The 27353-nt window shown below is 39.5% G+C and overlaps 1 protein-coding gene across 2 annotated transcripts in view; it reads right to left on the bottom strand.

Moving 5' to 3' along the window:
• Positions 1 to 2936: 2936 nt before the first annotated feature.
• canx (calnexin) overlaps positions 2937 to 27353 on the bottom strand; it is a 37123-nt gene continuing 12706 nt past the window's right edge. The window contains exons 4-15 of one of the 2 annotated variants that reach the window (XM_083980409.1): positions 27266 to 27324; positions 25948 to 26089; positions 25703 to 25784; positions 24265 to 24457; positions 22454 to 22643; positions 20718 to 20831; positions 18278 to 18434; positions 16403 to 16618; positions 12116 to 12235; positions 7167 to 7296; positions 6979 to 7082; positions 2937 to 4314 (exon numbers count right to left, since the gene is read on the bottom strand). In XM_083980409.1, coding sequence (XP_083836535.1) covers positions 4258 to 4314; positions 6979 to 7082; positions 7167 to 7296; positions 12116 to 12235; positions 16403 to 16618; positions 18278 to 18434; positions 20718 to 20831; positions 22454 to 22643; positions 24265 to 24457; positions 25703 to 25784; positions 25948 to 26089; positions 27266 to 27324 — 1564 coding nt within the window. In that variant the 3' untranslated portion in view covers positions 2937 to 4257. Of the gene's footprint in view, positions 4318 to 6978; positions 7083 to 7166; positions 7297 to 12115; positions 12236 to 16402; positions 16619 to 18277; positions 18435 to 20717; positions 20832 to 22453; positions 22644 to 24264; positions 24458 to 25702; positions 25785 to 25947; positions 26090 to 27265; positions 27325 to 27353 lie in introns of both variants that reach the window. The other variant, XM_083980408.1, reaches the window with a different exon arrangement.

Below are 27353 nucleotides of genomic sequence, written 5' to 3'. Positions count from 1 at the left end.
CCTTCAGTTTCCATTCAGCCTTTTTTTTATTCATCAAAACAAATGTTGACTGCATGTCCACACTCACACATCAGGCTCCATCATCATCATCATCATCATCATCATCATCACAGCATTTCTATTCAACAGCTGGACCTTCCTGTGGCGTGTCAGCAGGTCCACCTCTCTACATAGTGTGTACATCATCATCATCTTCATAAACAGGCTGGGCCGACCAATTAGTTCAACACAAAAGTCAACAAAAAAAATAATGAAAAGTTAATTGTTACAACAGAGTCATGTAAAATCTCACCAGCAGATACAGTGTTCAGTCTACAGTCTGTTAAGCTACAGGCAGCTTCAGCCGGACACGACCAGAGAAAACAAACAACCAGAGACTAAGAGAGAGAAAGAGACGATATAGAGAGAGAGAGAGAGAGGCAGACGGAGAGAGGAGGAGAGGAAACGCTGCTGCTGCTGCTGCTGCTGGAGGAGACTCTCCCTAAAACCCAAAACACTGGATTCACAGCAGAGGGAAAGAAACAAATCGAGACTTAAAGCAACAGAGTTTACAGCCAAACACCAAAACTACTGCAGCTCGAGTTTACCCTAAGAGGAGGAAGAGGAGGAAGAAAAAGAAGAAGAGGACAAAGAGGAGGAAGAGGAGGAGGGGGAAATAATAATAATAATAATAATAATAATAATAAAAAAAGGTTAAATAAAGGTCACCTGGACATGGAAGCGGGGAACCTCCAAGTTCACCTTCAAGGCCCCACGAAATCTGAATTCACCGACAACAAAACACCTCGGACTTTACGAAAACTGCCTTTTTTTTTGTTTTTATTAACCAGTCGAGTCAGTCGTTGTCGTCAACCTGCAGATCAATCGATCGATCGAACGATCAATCAATCAATCAATCAATCACATCAACAGGAAAAAAAAGACGTTCAGAGGATGGAGAGATGAAGTCAGACACAGAAAATGACAAAAACAGAAAAAACTAAAAAAGCAACACATCATCAACAGCCACTGGACTGACGCAGGTACGTTTCTTTTCCATACACACACACTTACACACACACACACCTGTTTAATCGGTAGAGTTAAAAGAGAAAAAGAAGAAACCAATTTCATGTTGTTTTTTCTTTCTCTACGATCAACAAACAGGAACTGTTGTTTTGTCTTTACAGTCAAAGTTCATGATTTAGTTTTTTTCTCTAGATTCTAAAACTGAGAAGTTGAAGGTTTTGGTCCTGACGGAGCAGCCGGAGGTCAAGAGGTCGACGGCGTTTTAAAACCCTACAACGCTACACGTTTCTGTTGGACGGACGGACAAACGGCTGATTCTGAAAACAACCAACCATCGCCCAGGTTTTATTTATTTATTTATTTATTTATCTATCTATCTTTATGTAAGATTGGAAGAGTTTCAGCAGCAGATGACGACAAAAACGAAGACGACGACGATAGAGAAACAAGTTATGAACCTTCAAGATGTTCGATCCTTAAAATCCTGACGAGGTTCTGGGTGAAAGCTGAGTCAAATCAGCAGATCTTTGAGGTTTTTTTTCAGTTATTGTGTCTGAAGATCGAAAAAAAATCGTTAAAAAAAAAAAAAAAAAAAAAAAAAAGAGAACCGAACGTCACGCTCAAGTGCCATCTCTTTTAAACATGGGGCTTAAACTCCGACGGGTCGGAGCGACGTGGGCGGAGCTTGTTGTAGTCGTTGCAGGTGGACAGGTGTTGAGGTTAAGCGCCTGAGTTTTTATTTCTATTTTTTCCCCTTTTTAGTGCCTTTTTCTTTTACATTTGGGGTCGATAGACAAAAAAGAGGGACCGGGGTGTCTGTCCATCTGCAAAACACAAGAGGTCAGAGTTCAGCCCAAACCAACACCACCACCACCACGACGGCAACGACGCTGAGCTGCCGTCCCGTTGGTTTGGACTGAATTCACACGACGACGAAGAAGAAGAAGAGGCAGCGACTGCATTTCTGAAGTGTTGGAGGTTTGTTCTGTATCAAAACTCGTCTTCGTCGTCGTCGTCGTGCTCCTCATCTGCTGCTGAGCCGACTCGACTCGTAACTTCTGACCAGATCGAGGTAACATACACGACGTACGCCGACTGACTGCGACCTCTTGACCTTCCCCTGCTGCCACATCGGGACAATCACACGTCAAAAAAACAAAAAAGAAACACACTGAGGAGACAAAAGAGATCAGCGAACGTCTGTCACGACAACATGAAGAGGAGGAAGAAGAAGAGAGGAAAAGAAAAGTTCACGTCAGCTGGAGTGTTCTCGGAAAAAAACAAAAAACAACAGAAACCAAAACAACATTTAGCGCTCTAAAACGTTGTAGAAGTGGTGGTTGTTGGTACGTTGAGGATGCTAGCAGGCTAGTTTACAGACTCCTGGAAGACTAAGAAGTCGGCGGTTAGTGGGTTAACTTAACATCGTCGCTAGTTGCTGTTACTGTTAAACGTGTAAAACTTTAGGATCATCTGGATCTGAGGACTCGTTACAGCAGCTCGTCGTCGGCCGATCCGGGGGGGGGGGGGGGGGTTGGTTCTCTCCTTCATCGCTAACCTGATGCATTAAAGGGATAGTTCAACATTTTGGCAAAATGGCCCATTGCCATAATCGCTATAGTCATAGCAGTAGGTTCGTTACCTTTATTTGTCGGTGTAAGCTATTTTTAGAACGGTGGAGCGGAGCGGCAGGCTGCTCAGGGCTATGCTATGGAGGCTAAGGGAATTTCTTGGTTTTCCTCATCAAACTCATCAAATACACAACCCAACAACTCCAAAAGGCTGTCGTGGACAAGTTGTGAGCTGCACATTCACCACGCTATGAGATAATAATGGAACATTACGAGACAGAGTTGTTTTAGAGGGAAATTCATGCAAAACCGCTGATGCGCGTTGCCTTCAGGGACAGTTTTTCATCAAGCAGTCTGCTGTACAGCTGTATTTACCTCGAAAACGGCTCGGTTTCGTAACATTCCGTTATTATCTCATAGCGTGGTGAATGTGCAGGTCACAACTTGTCCACGAAAACGTTTTGGAGTTTTGGGATTTTGTATTTGATGAGTTTGATGAAGGAAACCAAGAAATTCCTTTAGCCTCCATAGCGTAGCCCTGAGCAGCTCGCTGCTCTGCTCCTCCGTTCTAAAAATAGCTTACACCGACAATTAAAGGTAACGAACCTACTGCTATGACTGTAGGGATTATGGCAATGGGCCTATTTGCCAAAATGTTGAACTATCCCTTTAAGACAGAGGTTGGCATGGCAACGGTTAAACACAAGTTGTTTCGTTTTGTTTTTGTTAGATAGATAGATGGATAAATCCGACACAACAAGTCTCCAGACAGATGTTGTTGGGCTAATTTAACCAGCTGTTTTAATTAATAATGGCTGCACTTCCTGGATTAGTTTTATTTATTCAACAAGACCTTCTTCAGTAGCTTGACGGTGGAAGATAGGATAAACCCCAGAGTGATGATGGATGGATGAATGAATGAATGAATGAATGAGCGAGCAGCAGCCCCCCCCCCCCCACTCCCCCACACCCAAACAAAGATGAAGATCCCCAGATGTTCTGCTGCTGCTGCTGCTGCTGCTGCTGCACATCTGGAGAGGAAAAAAACGGGTTTAAATCGTCCGTTTTTAAAGGTTTTTTACTCTGCTGGGAAACATGTCATCAGACCGTTTATAAGGTCGATGTTGCAGCTTGATCCTGATGGATGAAGGTCTAGTAATCTGAGTGCTGGTCGGCGGCTTGTAGTTTGTAGTTCTGGGTGGCGTTGGCGTTGGCGGCGGCGGCGGTCGGCGTTTCAGCGGACAGGACAGGACAGGACAGGACAGGAGACCTTGGTCTCGTTGGGTTTGTGAGTCTGCTCAGGTGTTGTTAAGGAATGATGCAGGAAGTTTTTTTTTTTTTTTAGTTAATCTCAGTTAATCTCCTTTAATCTAAATGAGTCCTGTTCGTACTGGAATCATCATCATCATCATCATCAATATTATTATCATCATCTTCTTCATCGTCAGGCGTCCATGACTCGGTTAGTTTCCTGTCGGCTTTGCTGCTTCCATGGGATCCATTTAGGCTTCATCGCCTCGGAGCAAGGGTAGAAGAAGAGGAAGAAGAAGAGGAGGAGGAGGAGGGGGATTAAAGGGGCAGGTGGTGGGGCGGTGGGGTATTTTTAAGGGGGGGGGTTGGGATGTGGGGCTATAGGGAGGGGTGGGGGGTTGAGGTCAGGGCTTTGGATTCAGATAAATCAGTCCCTTCTGCTCTTCCTGTTCCTGGGAGATCTCCGCAGAACGTCGTCCTCCAGCTTCTGAGGAGGAAACACCCACAGTCAACCTCCCATCTTTGCATCATGGGATTGTGATCTTTTTTCTTTTACAGCCAGAATTAATAATTTATTCTAACTCCTAAAATACTGACGACTACTAGTAAGAAATATAAACATAAGAATCTTTAAAAAGAAATCCCAAAAGTTGGATCTATGTTAACACTCACAAAAGTTTTGTAATGAAACAAACTTGTTATTATCACAAATCAAAACTCTTATAACTATAATCTTCTATTTATCACTTTACAACTGACAATAGGACGTGTGAAGATGTTTGACTCCACAGGCGTGGAAGTAGTGAAGAAGTAGTAGTAGAAGAAGAAGAAAAAAGAAACAGAAGACTGAGGTTGTGTCCGAAATCACTCACTCATTCCCTCCTCCCTACTCACTACATAGTGAATTCAATATAGTGACTATATAGTGACTCACTGGTCAAATGAAAAAACACTTTCGGACACTACTCCGCCACACAGTTAATTACGTATTACGTCGCGTAATTTAAACGTTCCGACCGCGATCGGCCGGTGTAGTTACCATGGATACAACCATGGTAACAGCCGGTGTAGCACAGACCTACGGGTGTATATGTACCAACATAAAAAGAGGAGTAAAGCAATATATTAAGCGGTAATATATATATATTTAAGCATCAAAGATGTTCAATCAAACCCACACAGTTTGAAACAATGTTCAAAACACACACAGCCAGTGTCACAACTAAGCATAACGTCCGCTAGCTTAATGCTAAAGTATAATGTAAAATATCATAGATGGGGCGGGAATTAGCCTCGCTATCCAGAGTCTGTGGTCAGTTTATAACGCTTGTTAGGAAATTTGCTCCGACTTTTGTTGTGGGAGTCTGTGGAAGCCGCGACCGGACAACTCTGGCAGCCCAGACTCATTTATTGAGGCTGCTGCACTACTGCATTTATTTGGTAGCTACACCGGTCGCTCTGGGCCGGTGTGTTAACGGCGTTGATCCGTGACCGCAATGCATGATGGGATATCTTGCTCCGGTTAGTGACCATCGGATGTTCACTACATTTTGTGGTGAATTGTGGGATAGATTCAGTGCACTATATAGTGAACATTAATAATCACTAAACATTCGGACACCACTACAAAATGGCGTGGTCACTATATAGTGAGTAGGGAGTAGGGAATGAGTGAGTGATTTCGGACACAACCATAGTAGTAGGAGAACAAGCAGTGGCAGTAGAAGAAGAAGAAGAAGAAGCAACAATAGTAGGAGAAGCAGCAGTAGAAGAAACAGTAGAAGAAGCACAGGGTTCCCACTCTTTTCTTGAAATCATTTTCCAGGACATTTTCAGCGGCTCCAGTCTGACAGACATGTTATTATACATCCTCTGTCCAGTTCATTTTCTTTTCGACAGTCGTACCTTCATTTTGTACATTTTTGTTTCTATGTTTCTTCCTCTCTCGGCCCCAGAAGTCTGATTTAAAGATGTGCAAGTTACGCAATAATCTTACAGTAACACGCTTAGAAAATTCCTATGAATTTATCATAGAACAACACAAACATGGAGTCCAATACTGGAAACACTCATCAACTCAAAGTCTCTAGTTTTCTCACTAGGTATTTTTTTGTGATAAATAATTTTCCAGGACAACTGAAGCTTTTCCAGGACTTGATTTGACTTATTTTCTCATTTGCCATGTGTTTTCCATGACTGGAAAATTGGTCAACCATTTTTCAGGTTTTCCAGGACAAGTGGGAACCCTGAAGCAGCAGCAGTAGTAGAAACACTAGAAGAAGCAACACTAGAACGAAACAGTAGAAAATGAAGCATAAGCAATAGAAGAAGCACTAGAAAAAGAAGCAACAGCAATAAAAGCAGCACTAGTAGGATAAGTCAGGGTTCCTACACATTTTACATTTCCAAATTCCATACTTTTTCCAGACCCTAATTTCCGGACTTCCACTACAAAAAACTCAAAATCTCACCAAGAATATTTGTCTTATTTCTAGTCAAAATGTCGTTTCTAGTCAAAACAAATCTCATTCTACTTAAAATAAGACTCGTATGTTTGAAACAAGTGAAAATGATCTAAAAACAAGTTAATTTTTAGGTGATGAGTCTTATTTTTAGTGAAAGAGATTAGTTTTGACTAGAAATTATACACTTTGACAAGAAATAAGGCAAATATTCTTGGAAAGATTTTGAGTTTTTGCAGTGTCTCAGTAAAAAAAATCAAATAATTTGTGACATTTGAGCCAATAGATGTGTTTCATGTTAATAAATCATGCAATTAATCATTTGTTTTCATTATTCTGAATTTGTATGCCATTATGTAACCAAATCATTTCCAGGAGATTGTAGCTAGGTAGCCTACAATAGCGCATACAAAATGTGAATAAGACTGAATAAGTATATTAAGATAAATATATTTCCATACAATAGTTTCCATTTTCCATACTTTTTAAGACCTGGAAATGTATAAAACCAAATTCCATATTATTCCATACTTTCCATACTTGCGTAGGAACCCTGATAAGTAAAAGGAGAAACAGTAGAAAAAGAAGCAGCAGTAGAAGTAAAAGTAGAGTAGACCGGTAGAAGTAGACCTCGGGCCCTGTGACTAAACCTAAAAGCTGTGAGCCGCTGGTCTTCGTCTCCTCACCTCGTCTGTGGGCTCCTTCTCTTCATCCTTCTCTGCCTCCTCTTCCTCCTCTTCCTCTTTTTCTGCAGGACTTTCGTCTTCATCGTTCTTCTCCTCTGCTGCAGCTGCAGAACAAGAACAAGCTTTATGTTGTTGTTGTTGTTGTTTTCCCAAACAGAGAAACGTCGTTCACTCTTCTTCACACCGACCTGGTTTGCTCTTCTCCTCAGCCGCCGCCTCCTCCTCCGCCACCTCCTCCTCCTCCTCCTCTTCCTCCTTCACGTCGGGCTGAGGCTCGTCCGTCTTCTTGTACTCCGCTGGCGACGCTTCGCTCTTCTTCTGCAGGACGGGAAACAGGGGGGAAAAAATAAAAAACAGAAAGCAAACGTGTCAGTTTGAGATTAAACAGGAAGCTGAAACGACGTTCACAACACGACGAGAGCACGACTGGAACAAAAACCTGATAAATAAATATAATAAATGAACTCCTCCTGTCTGACCTTTGACCTCCCTGAGCCGCTACGCTACAGACCGACTCCAGAGACTAGGCCTGGGACGATAATCAATAAATCAATTAATCGCACGATAAATGAAAATGAACTCGATAGTTTTTCCGGCCTCGATAAATCGCCATTTGCATGCACGTATTTGTTTTCCTGGTCTCTCGCCTCCAAACAGGCTGGATGACAAGAGGCTTCACTCTGTGCATCGGTCTCAGCACCTGGGCCGTTTGTTTTGCAGAATGAAAGGAGTGAACCCTCTTTTCAGTCATCCAGGATCTTTGTTTCCCAGAATGCATTTGGCAGCAACCGGCAGCGCTAACTGTAAAGCTAAGCAGCTAATTATTTTACCGTCTTGCTGCCAGGCTGTTAACACGTCACTTTTTTTTTTACAGTTTTAATATTTTTTCATGTGAGAAAGTCACAGTTTAGGCCCCAGTCTGTGGTCAGTTCATCCACATATCGCCTGTTAGGAGATTTCCTCCGACGTTTTTGGAGCTAATGTGGTAGCAGCGAGCAGGAGGAGCGGGGCTTCCCACAGTCTGCAGCCGTCTGCAGCAGCTCACGGGCCGGTCAACCTCCATCATTGGGGGAGAAAACGACTAAGAAAACTTATCAGCAGGTTTTTAGAGGTTTACCGCCGCCGGCTGGTTTAATACTTTATAGGAGATAAATGCTAGTCTCATTGATTAAATCTTACATGTCATTTGTGGAAGTCACATTAGTTTGTTTGAATGAAAAGTGGAGCTTCACGTAAAGTTATGACAGAAGAGCTGCACTGCACTGTTTTTTTTATTTTTTTGTTTATTTTATTTATTTAGGATAGTAGCTATATAAGTTCTTGTCATTCCAATTACAATGTTTAAAAACAATACTCAGAGAAATAAAAGTTTATCACATTTAAAAGGGTCTACTTGCATTATTATGAAATATTATTATTATATTAGTGGTTATTAATTTGTTCTCAAAAAATGTGTCAATAATATCGTTTATCGTCAATAATTTGTGGGACAATATATCGTCCAGCAAAATTTGTTATCGTCCCAGGCCTACCAGAGACACAGCACAGACACAAGGGCCGTCTTCCAAACCGCATCCTACCATACTGCGTTAGTATGTACCGTATACTGCATACTGAATGTGGGATTCAGTCTGCTACTTCAGCAGACCGACACCATTCACACCACAGTATGCAGTATACGAGTTTCCCAGAATGCATTTCACGGCAACTGGTAGCAGCAGCTGTAAAACAGGCAAAAAGCTGTTTTATTTCCCGCTTTAGTGCTGTTATTATGTAACTTTATTAAGTTTTAAAGCAGCACTAAGGAACTTTTCAACCTTCATAAAATATTTTCATAACTTTTGTGATGATACATCGACTTACAACAAGTTGAATGACACCTCTGTCGTGGTCTGAGGGGGTCTGTATCATTATGGTCTGTATCTCTTTCTCTGGCACTAAGCAGCTTTGAGGAGCATGGTAGGAACCCAGCTCTCACTTAACTTTCACTTTTGCGAGTCACAACAAGGAGGGAACAGGCAAAACGGCACTTTAGCAATGGATTATGTTTGTGTTTTCACTTTGAAATGATCCACTGGAAACAGAAACTTAGTTTTGATGTCTTCTGTTAATTTTAATGCAGGATATTTACAGGGCTTCACGCTAGTGTTCATGGGAAATGGAGTCTTCCTTCAGGCAAAACACTACCGCTTTGGTCCACAGGCGCCGCCAAACTCAACCAAAACTGAAAGTTCTTTAGTACTGCTTTAATATTTTTTCATGTGAGAAAGTAACTGTTAAGATCCCAAATATACGGCCAGTTTATCAAAACGACGGCTGTTTAGAAGTTTGCTCCGATGTTTTTCGGAGAAGTGAAGCTCCGCAACGACTACGACATCACAGAGGCAGCAGCCGGTCTGCAGAGCTGCTCGGCCGGCCAACCTTCGTCGTCATCCCGGGGGGAGAAAACGATCGCTAATTAACTTACCCGCAGGTAAGGTTTAAATTATTTTTAGGAGGTAAATGTTGGTCTCATTGATTAAATCTAACAATTGTGGCAGTAGCATTAGTTTGTTTGTATGATACAGTACACAATGTAGACTGGTCAGATGCATACTGGAGATATTTTCCGGGAATTTTTCGCATACTGTAGATTTTGCTTTTGTTTGCATACTACATTTTGGCCAAATCAGTACGCACTAGCAGTGTAGTAATGCGGTTTCGAATACAGCCATGGACACAGCTACTCTAATGACAGCGGCATCACAGTCACCGTGGTGGTGGCGGTGGGCGAGGAGGAGGAGGAGGAGGAGGAGGCGTGGTGGCGTCCAGCTTCGTTAAAGTCTTCCTGTAAGCTGCTGAGACTCAACTGACCCTGAGCTGAGTCTGACGACCTCTGTGGACAGTCACACAACACACGTCAGCACCGACAACACGCTGCATGATGGGTAATGAGTCGGTGGTCGTCACTCGTTCCTGTCTGGTTAAGTCATGAGACTCTGACGGTTTGAAAACTTAAAAGGGATAGTTCAACATTTTGGCAAATTGGCCCATCACCATAATCCCTATAGTCATAGCAGTAGGTTTGTTACCTTTAATTGTCGGTGCAAGCTATTTTTAGAACGGCGGAGCAGAGCCGTGAGCTGCTCAGAGCTACGCTACGGAGGCTCATGGGATTTCTTGGTTTCCCTCATCAAACTCATCAAATACACAATCCAACAACTTCACAACGCTCTGGTGGACAAGTTGTGTCCACCAGGACACAAATAATAAGGGAACGTTACGAGACAGAGTTGTTTTCAAGGCAAATACAGTGACTGCTTGCTGAAAAACGCGCATCAGCTGTTTTGCATGAATTTCCCTCTAAAACAACTCTGTGTGGTAACGTTCTGTTCTTATCTCATAGCGTGGTGAATGTGCAGGTCACAACTTGTCCACCAGAGCGTTGTGGAGTTGTTGGATTGTGTATTTGATGAGTTTGATGACGGAAACCAAGAAATCCCATAATGAGCCTCCGTAGCGTAGCTCTGAGCAGCTCACGGCTCTGCTTCGCCGTTCTAAAAATAGCTTGCACCGACAAATAAAGGTAACGAACCTACTGCTATGACTATAGCGATTATGACAATGGGCCGATTTGCTAAAATGTTGAACTATCCCTTTATAACAACAATGGCAAAATACTCTTGGGTCCCTCGGATGCTGCGCCTTAAACTCGTCCGTTAAATTGCCATCGATCTGCATAATTGGACCGACACAACTCCCAGTCAACATTAGAAGTTTGAATACAGCTTTCACATCTTCTTCTATGTCGTTGGTGTGTTTGTGTGTTTGTGCGGCGGTGCTGCAGCTGCACACGACCTGAGGGATTTCTGACCTGCACTTCCTCTCTTTGACGAGACGTTAAAAAAAAAAAAAAAACTGCACATACCACAGGAACAGTATGACACAAAGATTTTAGTGGTTTTGAAACCGTGTTCTTGTTATGCCGATTATGTCCATTGTAAGGGCGTCACGATCACAGATTTTCTAGGTACGATTATTGTCAGAAATAATCACGGTGATACGATTATCATGATTATTATGCATCAATTCATTTCAAACACGATTAATGTGTAAAATCAAATAGTCAAAACATAATTACATTACTAATTATTTAAACAAAGTATCTATTCAAATATGACCAATTATTAAAGCGTTTGAAATATACAAGTCATTAATTGTCATCTATACCAAATGTTTAAGTTAATTTTAATCTCTTAAACTCTTTTTTTATTATTACAAATGACACTCTAGCATTTAAATCCCTACCAATTCAATTATGGACCAGTATTATCTGTGCATTTACCCTTCCTTTGGTGCACATCTGCTAATACGGTTCCGACATAATCTTTTTTTGGAATTTAGGAATCTTTACGATCAATTAATTGTGCCGTTTAATACCGCGATTAATTGTGAAAACAAGTAATTGTGACATCCCTAGTCCATTGTGAATATTTTATTCAACTAGATTCAACTAGTACTCAAGCGTAGAACTAATGGAAAACGACCAAAACCGTGTCGAGTCGAGCTGTAACTGTGTCGTGGAAAAGGACCAAAAATATAATGCCTTAAAGGGATAGTTCACCCAAGATTGAAATTTCACTCATTATCTACTCACCCTCATGTGGACTAAGGGCTGGGAGAAGTTTCAGAGTCCTCCGTGGCTTCTCTGAGTTACAGGGGGTCTTGGCGTAGCAGTGCATGTCCATATAACGGTTGCAAATGGATGAACTGGGAAGAGAACAGACCCTGGTTCGTCCAAATATGACGAACCGGGAAGAGGAGCTTCGAGAAGCTTCCGCTACAAAACAAGCTTGAAAAATGGACTAATTTAATTTTTTTCGGGACAATTTCGCATTTCGGGGCTTCAATACAAGACGGACATTACATACGAGCAGCATGGAGGTATCTGGATGTTTTTTGGTGTGTCTTTTTGTTACGAAGACAGTTGGTATCCATTTGCAACCGTTATATGGACATGCACTGCTACGCCGAGACCCCCTGTAACTCAGAGAAGCCACGGAGGACAATTGCAATTTCAATTTTGGGTGAACTATCCCTTTAAATCGACAACCTGCTGCAGAGAGATTTGCAGTCTGTGTGTGTGCGTGTGTTTTACCTTGCCGGTGCAGCAGAAGACGATGATGAGGACGACCGGTAGAGCCACGGTGAGGACGTAGACGACCCAGAGCCAGGGACGCTCCTCTGCAGCGTTCAGCATCTGAGTTGCAAGACCAGGCTGCAACAACAACAACAACAACAACACACAATTAATAAACATTAATAAATAAACAAACAACAACAAGATCACAGTGACACAAGATGAACACGACACCCCAACTACAGCGGACGTGACTGAAATCTGTCTGGATCGGAAACAGAAGAGCTCAAAGTATTTAAAGTTGTTTTTGTGAATGAGCAGCATGAACAATAAAGTTTTTCAATTACGTCATTGTTACAACAGTACAACAGTTTGTTTTCTTTTATTCAACATATTTTTTAAGTTCAGATTCAAGTTTATCTAGAAATAAAAAATATTTTTTCGAAGATTCAAAAAACTTTATTGTCCATCACATAGTGACAGAAAATTGCCCTCACTTAGGGCTAAAACAGGGTCTCTGCAGGTTTCACCAGCTCAAATTTAAGACTTTTTAAGACCTTTTTAAGACCATTATGGATGAAATTTAAGACCTATCATGAAAAATAAAAAACGTACAAAAGAAATGCAGAGTCACAAAATTAAAAATTGATTATTTGCAATATATAAGTTGCGTGTTAGGCTTGTTTGTAGTTGAAAATACATTCGATAAAGCACAATGAAGTGTCACAGGAGCATTTTATTGAGCATTTGCGGTAGCGAGGGCTCTACCATAACATTTTCCCCAAGGAGCACGCCTAAAGTGAACTATTTGGGGGCACAAAAAGAAATTGGGGAGCGAAATTAAAAATGTTTATGTAACATATTATTTATTTAATTCATTGGCAACCAACAGGCAGATGGCTTTAAGCCGTGAATAATGTTAAGGGTCAAACGGGACTGATTTGGGAGCTGGTGGCAGTAAGAAATTTAGCAATGACAGCCGCCACTAACTTGTCTATGTCAGAATGTTACCAATTATTTTGAGATTTGAGACTAATTACAATCATAAAATCCCACTTACAAAGTGTTAACATTAAGACATTTGAAAAATTGATTTAAGACATTTTAATGCCAATTAAGGCCTTGTTTTTAGATTAATGAATTCAATACCTTTTAAGACTTTTTAAGGATCCTTAAGAACCCTGATGGAAATATCGGACGGCCCTATCCTGCGTGTCATTCCCCCCCTCTCTGCCTCCCATTTCCTGTAACACTCTGAACTGTCCTATCTAATAAGAGCATGAAAAAAGCCAAAAAATATACTTAAAAAAACAAAAAAAAACACGTGTAGCCTTTTCCCCCTCATTTTTGCCATTGACGGAAATCCGTCGTGGCGACAGAGAACTTTAATCCATGAATTTAAGACCATTGAGTACTGTATTTAAGACCATCTTAGAATTTTCTAATAAGTTTAATACTTTTTAAGGCCTTAAAGCAGATATCAGTGGAATGTTTTTGTTAATATAAGTCCTAAATAGTCCTATTTTCCGTCAGCAATCACTTACATGAAGTATTTCAGCCTAAACACGAGTCTCTCCGTCACTCTGCTCTGCTGTAACCCGAGGAGAAAATTTTCCTTGTGGGATACAAGTGTTATCCAATGAGGAGAGAGAACGGCATGAAGGGCTGTGTGTGCAGCCAAGGGATGCGCGTGAATGTGGTGACGTAGCACGAGGACCAATTGATGCCTGACAAGGGCGGGGGCTGCTAACTCATGGTGCGTTCAAAGAAACTCGTACTTTGTGTTTTTCCTTCCTGTGAAGTCATACCAGTTCGATCTGGTACGAGTTCACGGGTCGGAAGTTACGAGTGGCCGTTATAGGGAACTTTCACAGACAACAGGATGGTAAAAACACGAGCTACGGGTTACCTGGAACGCTACCAAGTCGTAGTTGTGACTTGAAGCTGTAACTTACGGTTTCAAAAGCCTGCCTTGAACGCAGCATTAGCCGAAACGGCCGTGAAGCTGATATCTGCTTTAATTTTAGATACATGAATTTAAGACTTTTTAAGGATCCGCGGATACCCTGTAAAACATGAACAAAAACATGAAAAAGTTGACTTTAACTCGACAACCTGTTGCTTGTTGGAGATTTTTCTTATTCGACTTAAAAACCAGTGGAAGTTTTTTTTTTTCATTCTTTCAGGAAAAACAACCACGACTAGAATCTGAAGTCATAATAACAGCCGTCGTAATCAGAGTGTCCCTGAACGCAGCATCTGCCAAATCTGGTTAAAGAGCGAACCTTCCCAGCTGCAGACACAAACGGTCCCCGGTGGGGTTTTTTTTACTCTTATTAACATCACAACATCTATTTCTGTCTCGCTCCGAGAGACGACCGCCGCCTCCAGAGGATTACATCATCATCTTCATCATCATCATCATCACCAGCGGTGGTGGTGGTGGCGACGGTCAGAAAAAACAAAAACACGTCACGTTTCATGACGGAGAGAAACTCAGAAAGAGGAAGTTGAGTGAAAGTTACACGTTTCATTGATTTAGAAGAAGAAGAAAAAAAAAAGTCCCGTTGGTTTCGACTTCTTCCTGCAACTGTTTCCTTTTTCATGACCAAACATGAAAAATATCGTATAAAAACAACTTTCAGCGCTTTTAAACTTTGAACACATGTATTTATAATTCACACTTTGCCACTTCTGTGTCATTTTAACGCTCTGCTGAATAAATAAAGTTATTATTCTAATGAATGTTCAATGTTTTAATCATAAAAAAATGGATAAAACCAAACACAGATTTGCACACTTTGTCACTTATGTTACTAGATTTCTTTGTGTTAATTCAGAAACGGAGGCAGGTCGTCACAGTCAGCTGTCGGCTACGCACAAAGTAAAATACACATAGGTACTCAAGAGTTTTAGGGCCAGAAATGAGAGGAGAAATCTTTTTTTTCCCATTATACACTTAGAAAATAAAGTTGAAACACAATGTTGAGAGAATACAATCCATTCCTGACTTCATGGATCAGAGAGGAAATTTTGACTTCACTAACTCTCGATGTTGTATTTCCACATTTTGACTTTATTCTTGAACTGCAAGAGGAAAAAAAAAAAAATCTTCTTCTCATCTTTTTTCCATGAGTTGCTCTAAAACTCTTCTGTACAAAAGTGTTGTTACCTTTGTCAATAAATATTGGATTTTGCAGCTGAGTGTTTTATGTTTTTGATTATATTTATACTTATGAAATGTTATTAATAATAATGCAGGTTCAAACATTTAGCATTTATACTTCTCAATTTCACAGAAACGTTTCTCGATCCTCATGTTTCAATGTTCTGCACCAAAGACTAAAAGCAGAACTGCAAGATGGAGACTGAAAACACGACGTCTTGTTGGTTTTATGGTCCCCCTACCCATGGAAGTGTTGTCACAATGTCAATGTTTTATTTCGTTATAGTCGTCTTGTTATCATCTTGTTGGCTGCATTATTATGTCGTCTATATTACTATGTGTATTGTCACTGTACTGTTTTTATGTTATGGGACTCCAGATGTAAAATTAGCATTAAGTACTCAAGAGTTTTAGGGCCAAAAATAAGAGGAGAAATCTTTTTTTTTTCCATTATACTCTTAGAAAATAAAGTTGAAACACAACAATGTTGAGAGAATACATGTGTGATTGTCAGTCATTCCACTCCTAACTTGATGGACCAGAGAGGAAATTCTGACTTCACTAACTCTCAACATTATATTTCCACTTTTTTCCTTGAGATTTTGACTTTATTCTCGAACTGCAAGATGAAAAAAAAAATCCTCCTCTCATCTATTTTCCATGAGTGGCTCTAATACTCTTCTGTACAAAAGTGTTGTTACCTTTGTCAAAAAAAATTTGATTTTGCAGCTGAGCATATTATGTTTTTGATTATATTTATACCTATTAAATGTTATTTATTGTGCAGGTTCAAACATTTTGCATTTATACTTCTCAATTTCACAGAAACTTTTTCAAAAAAAGAAACAAAAAGGAAGTCGATCTGAATGTTTTGCACCAAAAACCAAAGCAGAATTGCAAGATGGAGGCTGAAAACACGACGTTTGGATTAAATCTCAGTCTGAATCTTAACTGTGAACTTGACAAATAAAAAAAATCTTACATTTTGGACTTTGCCTGATTTGCTCTCAGTGATTATTGTCAGTTTCTGCAGGACTCTGACTGAGTCCAACACCAAACCTGTGAACTCCTCTACTCTAACACTGGATTGGACTTGGACCTGAAATCTTCCCGGTTACATGAATCTAAAGTGAACTCACGTCAGCGGCGCCCTCCGCTGCCTTCTTCAGCCCCCAGCCGTCGTTGGCCCAGCGCTCGGCCGTGTTGCGGTCGTTGGAGATGAAGAAGTTGTCGAAGAAGATGTCGTTGGTCATGGACCAGAGCTCCAGCCCCACGGCGCTGAACGGCGTCATCCTGAACGGGTGCAGGTCCTCGAAGTAGGACGGGTTGGCGATCTTCCTCGGCTTCCACACGCCCTGAGGACACGGAGCGGTGAGACGTTTGAGGAGCGTAGGAGAAACACAGACACAGATACTGACGCAGCTCAGTTGTTCAAAGGTTTAATCTGATTGGATTTTAGATAACTGATGTGGATCAAATCTGGAAAATGGGTCGTTTCAGAAATAAAAACGGATTCTGAGATCGGATCAGATCATAAATCTGGATCGAACCCTCAGTTTGTGTTCAGGAAAACTTGGAAAACATCAGGATTATTCTGATCGCAGCAGTTTGGTGGATTCAGGAACAAAATGTGACTTCAATTAAATTCAAATTGGTCAAATAAACAATATTTATAATGTAGGATATATATATTTATTGTTATTGATTTATATTTTGCATCACCACAGTGATAATTAAAGAAAATTAACTTTTGATTATTCCACGATTGGAGAACATTTCCCCAACTACTGGATAATTTAATGAAATTTGTAAATATTTTTCCACGTGTTTCAAATTCAATGTATTTGACTAATGTACTGTATATCTGCTTTCTTTTAGTTATTATTTATTTATTTTAACAGCCAGACTAGATAAGATCGGGTCTGGCTGTTTTTTCTCTTTTCTTTCTTGGATATGTGTGCCATTGTTACTACTGTAGTGTATGTATTGTGTATGTATGTATTGCAAGTACAAAGCAGCTGTTTCGACGCCACTTGCCCAAGACAAATTTCCCTTCCGGGACAAATAAAGTTTATTTGATTTGATTTGATTTTGAAACAAAAAACAGCGACGAAAACCACAGATTTTACTTTTACTTCAGTATCATTGGCTATTTATTGTCACTCTCATTTACCATTTATTACCTATTACTTGAATTCTTTATTTCAAATTACTCTTTTACTCTGTCTCTATGCACTATTTATATTGATTGATTTGTTGATAATTGATTGTGCAGCTGCAGGGTATATACAGGAGTCTTGAAGTTAATTCTAATACCTTTTTAAGACTTTTTCAAGACCTTCTCAATATTTGTCAGTACCTCACCACCACTTCAAGCCGTTAACATTTATAAATCAGTGACACTTTTAACTTAACAGTTCTAGTTTGTGATAAAGACTATAGACTACTATGATACAACAGTATTCAAAATAGGCTAGGATAATAAATAAAAGGCAAAGTTTATAATAAAAAAACAACAAAAAAAACAAAAACAACAATCTTCTTTTCTTTTTTATGTACCGGTTCATCTTTGTTTTTTAATAAAATGAATAAATTCACACACTTTCACAATGTTTTTTAGGACTCAAACTCTTGGACAGCTTGTTGTTGTTGTCCTGCCTGTTGTTTTTATGAGACCAAAAACAAATTTCCACATCGTGGACAATAAATGAAACTAACTAACTAATTCAGAAAAAATACCTTCAAAATTTAAGACTTTATAAAGTTGTGAAAAGACTTTTTAATACTTTTTAAGGGTCTTAATTTTCCCAAAATTGATTTATCACCTTTTAATACTTTTCAAGACCCCGCGGATACCCTGAGCTGAGAAACTGAATTTCCTTCAGGATAAATATAGTATCTATCTATCTATCTATCTATCTATCTATCTATCTATCTATCTATCTATCTATCCATCTATCCATCTATCCATCTATCCATCTATCCATCCATCCATCCATCCATCCGAACCTCACCTGGTAGTTGGGGTTGTCGATCATCGGGGGCTTCCACTTGCCCTTGTAGCTGGGGTTGTCGATCATGGGGCGTTTCCAGGGGCCACAGCCGGGCGCGGTCTCGCAGGCCGGGTTGGGGATCTGAGGAGCCTCCCACTCGCCGTCCATGTCCTCGTCCCTTAAGGAGCCACACGAGACACGAGACACGAGACACAGTCAGAGTTAGAGACGAGTTACCAGGACAATACAAGACAAACTTTATTGTCTCTGCAGGGAAATTTGTCATGGACAGTCATGTAGAAAAAGAGAGGGTTGCCCGCACACTCTTAAAGGGATAGTTCAACATTTTGGCAAATTGGCCCATTGCCATAATCCCTATAGTCATAGCAGTAGGTTCGTTACCTTTAATTGTCAGTGCAAGCTATTTTTAGAACGGTGGAGCGGAGCGGCGAGCTGCTCAGGGCTATACTATGGAGGCTATGGGAATTTCTTGGTTTTCCTCATCAAACTCATCAAATACACAACCCAACAACTCCAAAAGGTTGTCGTGGACAAGTTGTGACCTGCACATTCACCACGCTATGAGATAATAACACAACGTTACGAGACAGAGTTGTTGTAGAGGGAAATTCATGCAAAACCGCTGATGCGCGTTGCCTTCAGGGACAGTTTTTCAGCAAGCAGACTCTGTATTTACCTCGAAAACGGCTCAGTTTCATAACGTTCCATTATTATCTCATAGCGTGGTGAATGTGCAGGTCACAACTTGTCCACGAAAGCGATTTGGAGTTTGGGGATTTTGTATTTGATGAGTTTGATGAGGGAAACCAAGAAATTCCCTTAGCCTCCATAGCATAGCCCTGAGCAGCTCACCGCTCCGCTCCTCCGTTCTAAAAATAGGTTGCACCGACAATTAAAGGTAATGAACCTACTGCTATGACTATAGGGATTATGGCAATGGGCCAATTTGCCAAAATGTTGAACTATCCCTTTAAAGGAGGTCACAGTGATTTATTTAGCACTTGCACAAACGTTTTCGACCATGTGTGGTCTTCTTCAGGTGCCAACAGAACAAAGGAACGCTCACACCCATATATAGGGTCACAGGTGAGGAGGGGCGAGCCTGAAGGTAAGGGTAAGCACATCCTTCAGCTTACAGTATTTAAATATACACTTTTAAATATATAGTTTTAAATACAGTTTTTAAATATAGAAAATCTTTTAAATATAGAAAACATCATACACTATCATTAAACAATTGGACCCAGAAAAACACAAATATAATCAGTGGGAACCCATTTGTAGTCAAAAAGTTTTTCTCATCATAGCAGTGAAATAGTAATCAATTTCTTTTTCTACGTTACTTTTTATTGCCCTGCACCTCAATAGCCTACAGCATGATGTGCGTATAAAAACCTCCTTTTTCCATGGACAGTCATGTGCCACAAGTAACTGCATTACATTAAGTACACAAAACAGATAAAAAACAGTACATTTGACATTCCTCGCACAGTTCTCACATACATACAATTCTCCCATCCACGCAGATAAATATAAATATGGTAGATGAAAAGTACTGATGAGAAACTATTAAAGGGATAGTTCAACATTTTGGCAAATTGTCCCATTGCCATAATCCCTATAGTCATAGCAGTAGGTTTGTTACCTTTAATTGTAGGTGCAAGCTATTTTTAGAACGGCGGAGCAGAGCCGTGAGCTGCTCAGAGCTATGCTACGGAGGCTAATGGAATTTCTTGGTTTCCCTCATCAAACTCATCAAATACACAATCCAACAACTCCAAAACGCTCTGGTGGACAAGTTGTGACCTGCACATTCACCACACTGTGAGATAATAACACAACGTTACCACACAGAGTTGTTTTAGAGGTAAATTCATGCAAAACCGCTGATGTGCGTTGCCTTCAGGGACAGTTTTTCAGCAAGCAGACTCTGTATTTACCCTGTATTTACCTCTAAAACAACTCTGTGTGGTAACGTTGTGTTATTATCTCATAGCGTGGTGAATGTGCAGCTCACAACTTGTCCACCAGAGTGTTGTGGAGTTGTTGGATTTTGTATTTGATGAGTTTGATGAGGGAAACCAAGAAATCCCATAATGAGCCTCCGTAGCGTAGCTCTGAGCAGCTCACGGCTCTGCTCCACCGTTCTAAAAACAGCTTGCACCGACAATTAAAGGTAACGAACCTACTGCTATGACTATAGGGATTATGGCAATGGGCCAATTTGCTAAAATGTTGAACTATCCCTTTAAAAACTCAAATAAAGTGCAGGAGTTTCTGGAGCATTAGAAAGATTTTTAAAAAACCAGGACGGAGTCTGATCCTGAATCTGTGTGTGTGTGTGTGTGTGTGTGTGTGTGTGTGTGTGTGTGTGTGTGTGTGTGTGTGTGTGTGTGTGTGTGTGTGTGTGTGTGTGTGTGTGTGTTGTGTGATGTCGTACCAGTCCTCGGGTTTGACAGCGTCGGGGTCTCCGATGTACTCGGGCTCGTCGTCCAACCAACCGTCCGGTTTCACGGCGTCTTCATCAGCGATCTGAGCGGGAGCGTCCTCGTCCCTAAAACCACCAGATAGAATAAAAACATCGATCAGATATAAAACACACTTTTAATAAATGAGTCGGTGCGTTTAATTTCCCTCATTCTCCCTGAGACAACGGGATCATTCATTTCTCTAGAGATCGACATCTAATGACATTATTAATAGGAGATCTCAAGATAACAAATTATATTATATGGGACAAATGATTGAAGGAGGCGAACAGGAAAACATTGATCAGTCTTGATTGATCAATATTCAATCAAGGGCTTTTTTATGCCGACAGACCAATTCTGAAAAGCTGCTCATTATGAACTGTTTGTAAATATCAAATAACAGTTTCTTTGGCTGAGAAAACCTCCATTTACTTATTTGTTTTTTTATTATTGGCCATATTTCTTATATATTTTTCTTTTATTCAGATTTTTGCTTATTTTTCTGTTTCAAGACTAACATAGGCACTTATATCAGGACACATTGGTGTCGGCTTTAAACATGTTTGCATACACCCTTAGATTTGCACATTTTTAAGAACAAAACAATTATAACAAATAAAACCAAATAGATAATAGGCCTACAGTGAAAAAAGTATTTAGACATAGTCTGTATAGAATGATTAAACTGACTACATAAACATAATAGATAAGATTAATAAATAATAGTAAAAGAGGGAGAGAAAAGAGAAGAAGAAGAGAGAAAAAAAGAAGAGTGTGTGTATGGGAGGGGGGGGAATTACATTGTCACAAAAAAAAATCCATGAACGGTTGCCATTTATTGTAGAATTTGTTCAAGTTTCCCCTTCTTGAATATATAATTTTCTCTACTTTTAAAAAGGACATAGCCTCTATAGACTTTTGCTAATTTTTATTTAGTTTTTTTTTTTATATATATTCATCATTTATTCGATCGTATCGTATCGTTATTTAGGATCTAGACGTAGCTGATCATAAAGAAATGCTCACATGTATACATTAGTCATGCTGCACTACCATCTTTAACTTTTAGTTAAATGTCTTATTTAGTTATAAGGAGTACAGATTGGTTTTGTTAAGATTTTAATGGTTAAAACCACTTTCTTACTTTTCTGTTTCATATTTTTATTGATGTGTATACAAGAGAAACAAAGGCATTTAGATCAGAACACATTGGTGTCGAACATGTTTGCATACACCCTTAGTTAGATTTGCATATTTTTAAGAACAAAACAATTATAAAAAATAAAACCAAATAGATAATAGGCCTACAGTGAAAAAAAGTATTTAGACATAGTCTGTATAGAATGATTAAACTAAAATCCATGAACGGCTGCCATTTATTGTAGAATTTGTTCAAGTTTCCCCTTCTTGAATATCTATTTTTCTTCTTATCTAAACCTAACCCTAACCCTACTTTTAAAAAGGATTTTTGCTTATTTTTATTTCCTTTTTTTTTTAATATCCATCATTTATTTCGGATCTAGATGTAGCTGATCATAAAGAAATGCTCACATGTATACGTTAGTCATGCTGCACTACCGTCTTTAACTTTTAATTAAATTTCTTATTTAGTTATAAGGAGAACAGATTGGTTTTGTTAAGATTTTAATGGTTAAAACCACTTTCTGCTAAACCAACAGCGGCGTTGCGATCCGTCGGTACTGACCAGTCCTCGGGCTTGGCGGCGTCGGGGTCCTGGATCTTGGCCCTCTCGTCCCAGTCCTCGGGCTTCTGGTCGTCGGGGTCTTCGATCTCGGCGGCGGGGTTGACGGCGGGGGTCATGTCCTTCAGCAGGCTGCCGCTGTTCACCACGGTCTGGTCCACCAGCACCTCGAAGGTGTTGTCGGGGTTCAACACTGGGGGGCGACACCGAGCCGTTAACACACCCGTTGTTCAACACTTTTAACACTTTTCTTGTTCTTATGACACAGAATACACTCCTTGGTAACACTTTACAATAAGGGTCCCTTAATTAACGTTAGTTAGTACATTATTAAGCATTAATTAACTCTTTAAAGATATATAAACAATTATTATGTATCACTTAGGGTTAGGAAACACATTAATTAATGTAGCCTATTAGTAAGCAGTTAATTAATGTTTACTACTCAAAGTTAGTTAATAAATTAAAAGTTGAATAATGTAATTAGTTATCATTACGTATGCATTACTCAGCGTTAGTTAACACATTAGTTTATATATTAATGCTTAATAATGTACTAACTAACGTTAATTAAGGGACCCTTATTGTAAAGTGTTACCCACTCCTTTAACACATTTTAAAATTTGTTTTATGTAATTTCTTTTACACACAAGCTCAACCGAGACCAAGACAGTTGATGTTAACTGCTGAAGTTTCAATCGCTTTCACGCCGTTCGTCAAAACAGAAAACCTCATGTTGTAAACCGTTTAAAGGATGAAACTAATTTATTTCCTGTATTTTGTTTCATTGCTTTTGAAAAACAGTTGATTGAGCTCATGCAAATACATCAAATCACAGCTGATTCCCATCGATATATAAACATTACATCTAGGAATCACACTGATCTTGTACAAAAAAAAAAAAAAAAAAAGATGGAAAGATGAGGAAAAGGAAAACAGATTTTCATTTTTTCTGTATTTCTTCTGTTTGTAAATTGCGTTTTCACACATCTGTGAATGACCTTTTTCTTGCAGTAATTTTTTTTTAGATCCTTTTCTGCAAAAATTGCCGATTTTTCTCCTCTTTTTAAAAGTTTTAACATGCAAAGCTGCTCTGAGATAAGTCATTCACTTGTTGTAGTGTTTGCAAAAAAGAAACCTGCATTTAATAATCCAACAAAAGCGAAATGTAGAGAGGTTCAAAGGAAACTACGGCACAAAAGTCGATTTATGATCAATCAATCAATCAATCAATCAATCAATTTATTTATTTCGGGCATGTCAATTTAAATCATCATCATCACACTTCATCTTAGTTCAATAATACAATGCACATGGCCGAAAGGGAAAGCGGGAGAAGCAAAAGCTTATCTAGTCCCGCCCCCATTACCCACAGAATAAAATCTTTATCATAATCTTTTCTCCTTTTTTTTTTTTTTTTTAACATTCTTTTACTTATCACGTTTTGACATAATATGTTACGGCATAAGTAGTATATAGATCATATCATAGTCTTTTCTTTTTGCTTTTTTCTGTTTTTTACATTTTGATATAACATATTTTACTTATGACAGTCAATACAATACAATAATGTGACTCAAGTTAAGTGATGCAGTTTGTGTTGTTCCATCAGTTATTGTTATTGTTTAGTTACACTGTGTGATTTTGAGCAAAAAGGAACTGTTTTGAGAATTGTATGACGTACGTTTACAGTTTTGAAAAAGTGTTTCAAGTATCGACAAACGCGCCATAGCGATCGTAAAAACACGGGTAAGTGTGTGTCTGTGTCTTATCTGGTGTTTAAACAGGTGTGTGTGTGTGTGTGTGTGTGTTACCCAGTGTGTAGAGGTGTGTCTTCTTGTCGGTGTAGTACGTCCTCAGGTCGGCGTCCGGCTTCTTGGCGTGTTTCTCTTCGTACTCGCCGGTTTTGGGGTTTTTGTGTCTGAAGATGAAGTGCAGTTTGTAATCTTCTCCACACTTGTCGGGTCCGAACATGATGGTGTACGGAGTCTTGTCCACAAACTGGTCCTGCACACACAAACACACACAAAAACACACATATAAGTTATATCAAAGCTGTAATGATTAACTCTTTAACTGCCGTTATCTCGTTTTGTCATCAAAAGTCATTTATCAGTGTTGATTTTATTGTTTTTTTATTGCTAAATATAACAGAGCCTATTGTTCTGGTTCACCTCTTTACTTGTTCTTTTAAATAATAATTAACTAGTTTTAGTATTTTACCTTTGATATATTGATTTATATTTATATGTATGTTATATATGTTATATCATATGTATTTTTGCATTTCTACTTGTAGGTATTTTATTAGTCTATTGAGTGTTTATAGCTTAATTTTTAGGTCTGCAATTCTAGTTCGAGTAGATCTGTTTCTTATTTTTCGTTGTTGCCATGAATGACATGTGAATGCTGTCTGTCTGTCTATCCATCCATCTATCCATCTATCCATCTATCCATCTATCCATCCCTGAAAATGACGGCCAACAAAAAACCTCTTTTTCTTAAGATTTTGGTGCCAAAATGTCTATTTGGGCTGAACTAACTTTTATTAAACAGCCAATTACTGAAGACTGGAACAAGATAGAAACACACTGTTTTTTTTAATGGAAAGTAGAGACTGTCTTCTTTCATTTGACGGGTTGAATGCGTATATACGTTTTAAATTCTCTTTTGTACCCACCTCCATCAAACTTTTAAACATCTCTGTAGATGGTGTACGCTGAGGCCTGGGAGGTGTGCAATAACTCTTGTTTTTATTTTTTATCTGGGAGATGTGCAATAACTGATGCTTGTTTGTCTGTTTGTTTGTTTACTTTTTAATCTTGTTAACCCTTGACTGGGTGTGTCATGAGTGTGTGTGTACATGTCAACTGTCATTTATGTATTTTATGTATATTAAGGCAGCTTTTTTACCATGCACTGAGTCCACAACAAATTTCCCCTGTGGGACATTAAAGTTTATTCTATTCTATTCTATTCTATTCTAAATAATAATAATAATAATAATAATAATAATAATAATAATAATAATAATAATAATAATAAATAATATATGGTGGGTCTAAAAGGATCAGTCACAAAGCTGGCGGTAGCTGCTGCTGCGAAAACGCCCGGCAGTGAAAGAGTTAAACACAGAGGAGAAAATCCAGAGCTGTGAATGATGATGTGCAGGTGGAAAAGAAGACAGGTGAGTGTGTATTTGTGCGTGTGTGTGTAGGTTTGTGTGTGTGTGTGTAGCAGCCTCAGACTGACCAGGTCGAGATCAGGAGTCTGAGTCAGCAGTTTGACGTAGGCGCCGCCGCAGTCGATACCGGACTGGAAGTTCACCTCATACCTGGAAACACACAAACAAACAAACAAACACACATTTAAAAAATATAATCAGCAACATCTGGAGAGGTGAGCTTGTGTTGTGTTGTGTTGTGTTGTGTTGTGTTGTGTTGTGTTGTGTTGTGTTGTGTTGTGTTGTGTTGTGTTGTGTTGTGTTGTGTTCTTACTGGACGATGAGCGGCTGCGTGTCGAAGATGAACGGCCGCAGCAGCTGGGCGGAGATGGCGTGGTGTTTGGCTCTGGACTTCAGGACCAGACCTTTGTCTCCGGGCAGTTTACTCTCCTTCATCTCCTCCACGGCCCATTTACCTGTCGCCAATAGCAACAACAACATCAGCATCATCATCATCATCATCATCAGTGTTTATCCTCAGTACGGTCTCTCATTAGCCGCGTCTCCACTGCAGAGAAGACCTGTCGAACTCTTGAGGCGACGTGCAACAGAGTTTCGATCATCGCGCAGTCGTTGTGCAGAAGTAAAAAAAAAAAAAATTTGATGTGTTGTTTTTTCCGGTAGCTTTCTAATGAAGCAAATTACCGTTTCAATCGTCACGTAATCGTGCATTTACATACTTATTATACATTTGTTTAACTACTACTACTATCATGTACAACGGAGTAATAGGGCCACATTGAGAAATAAATTAATTCACAGACATAGAATATAAAGTCATAGTTTTACAAGAATAAAGTCAATATTTTAGGGAGAAAAAAACGTCTTCTTTTTTTTTATTTTACGAGAATAAAGTGGCAATTTTATTAGAAAACAGTTGTGAATTTACTTGTACCGGTAAGTAGGTACGGTAGCTGTTCTGGTTCTTTCTGTGGAATAGATGCATTGTCTTGCATATTCTTTTCAAAGTCCTGATACTGACGACAATGTGCTGCTGATGAGCCAAAAGATTAATTATCTCCTTTGTTTTTGTGAAACCTATACTGAAGTACAACTTCAGGAAATGCTCCACAGCCTCATTTTAACAACGTTCCTCCTCTAAATCAACAACAGGTTAAAATATTATGACTTGAAGCTGAAACGTTTTTGTCTTAGTTGCTTTTGTTTTCTTATTTTGCACTTTTTATATATCTTTTGATGGACCATTAAATATGTTATTTTACATCAGTCGACCTCTCTAGTGGACGTTCCTGTTTTGACCAGTGTGTGAGCTTTTCCTCGTCTCCTCAAAAACGTTTTGCCTACGCAGCTGAAAAGAGAGTTTCTCTTTGGACTAACAGCGTTAACACCTTTTTCATTTTTTCTCAATGTGGCCATAATACTCTTCTTTTTCTGACTTATTCTCTCTTTTTTCAGCTGTGAAGACTCTCCTATAAAATAACCCTGGGTTTTAAAAATGCCGCTCATTTCGGGGCTTTTCTCTTGGCGTCACATCCCGCTTTGACGATGACCAATCAGCAAAGAGTAAACCTCAAGCACCGCCCAGTGAAATTACCCCGAAGTTCCTGCAGGTTCTTCACATGTGTACCTACCGTCGTACTTGGCGATCTCTTCGTCGGCGTCCTCCTTCTTGGCGATGGACTGAACCCACCTGAAACCAGCAGACGAACACAGACCGGT

This window comes from Trachurus trachurus (genome assembly GCF_905171665.1).
Source record: "Trachurus trachurus genome assembly, chromosome: 10".
In the NCBI taxonomy this organism is placed as follows: Eukaryota; Metazoa; Chordata; class Actinopteri; order Carangiformes; family Carangidae; genus Trachurus; species Trachurus trachurus.
Note: the sequence above shows the minus strand (reverse complement) of the source record. Positions and strands in the feature narration are given on the sequence as shown.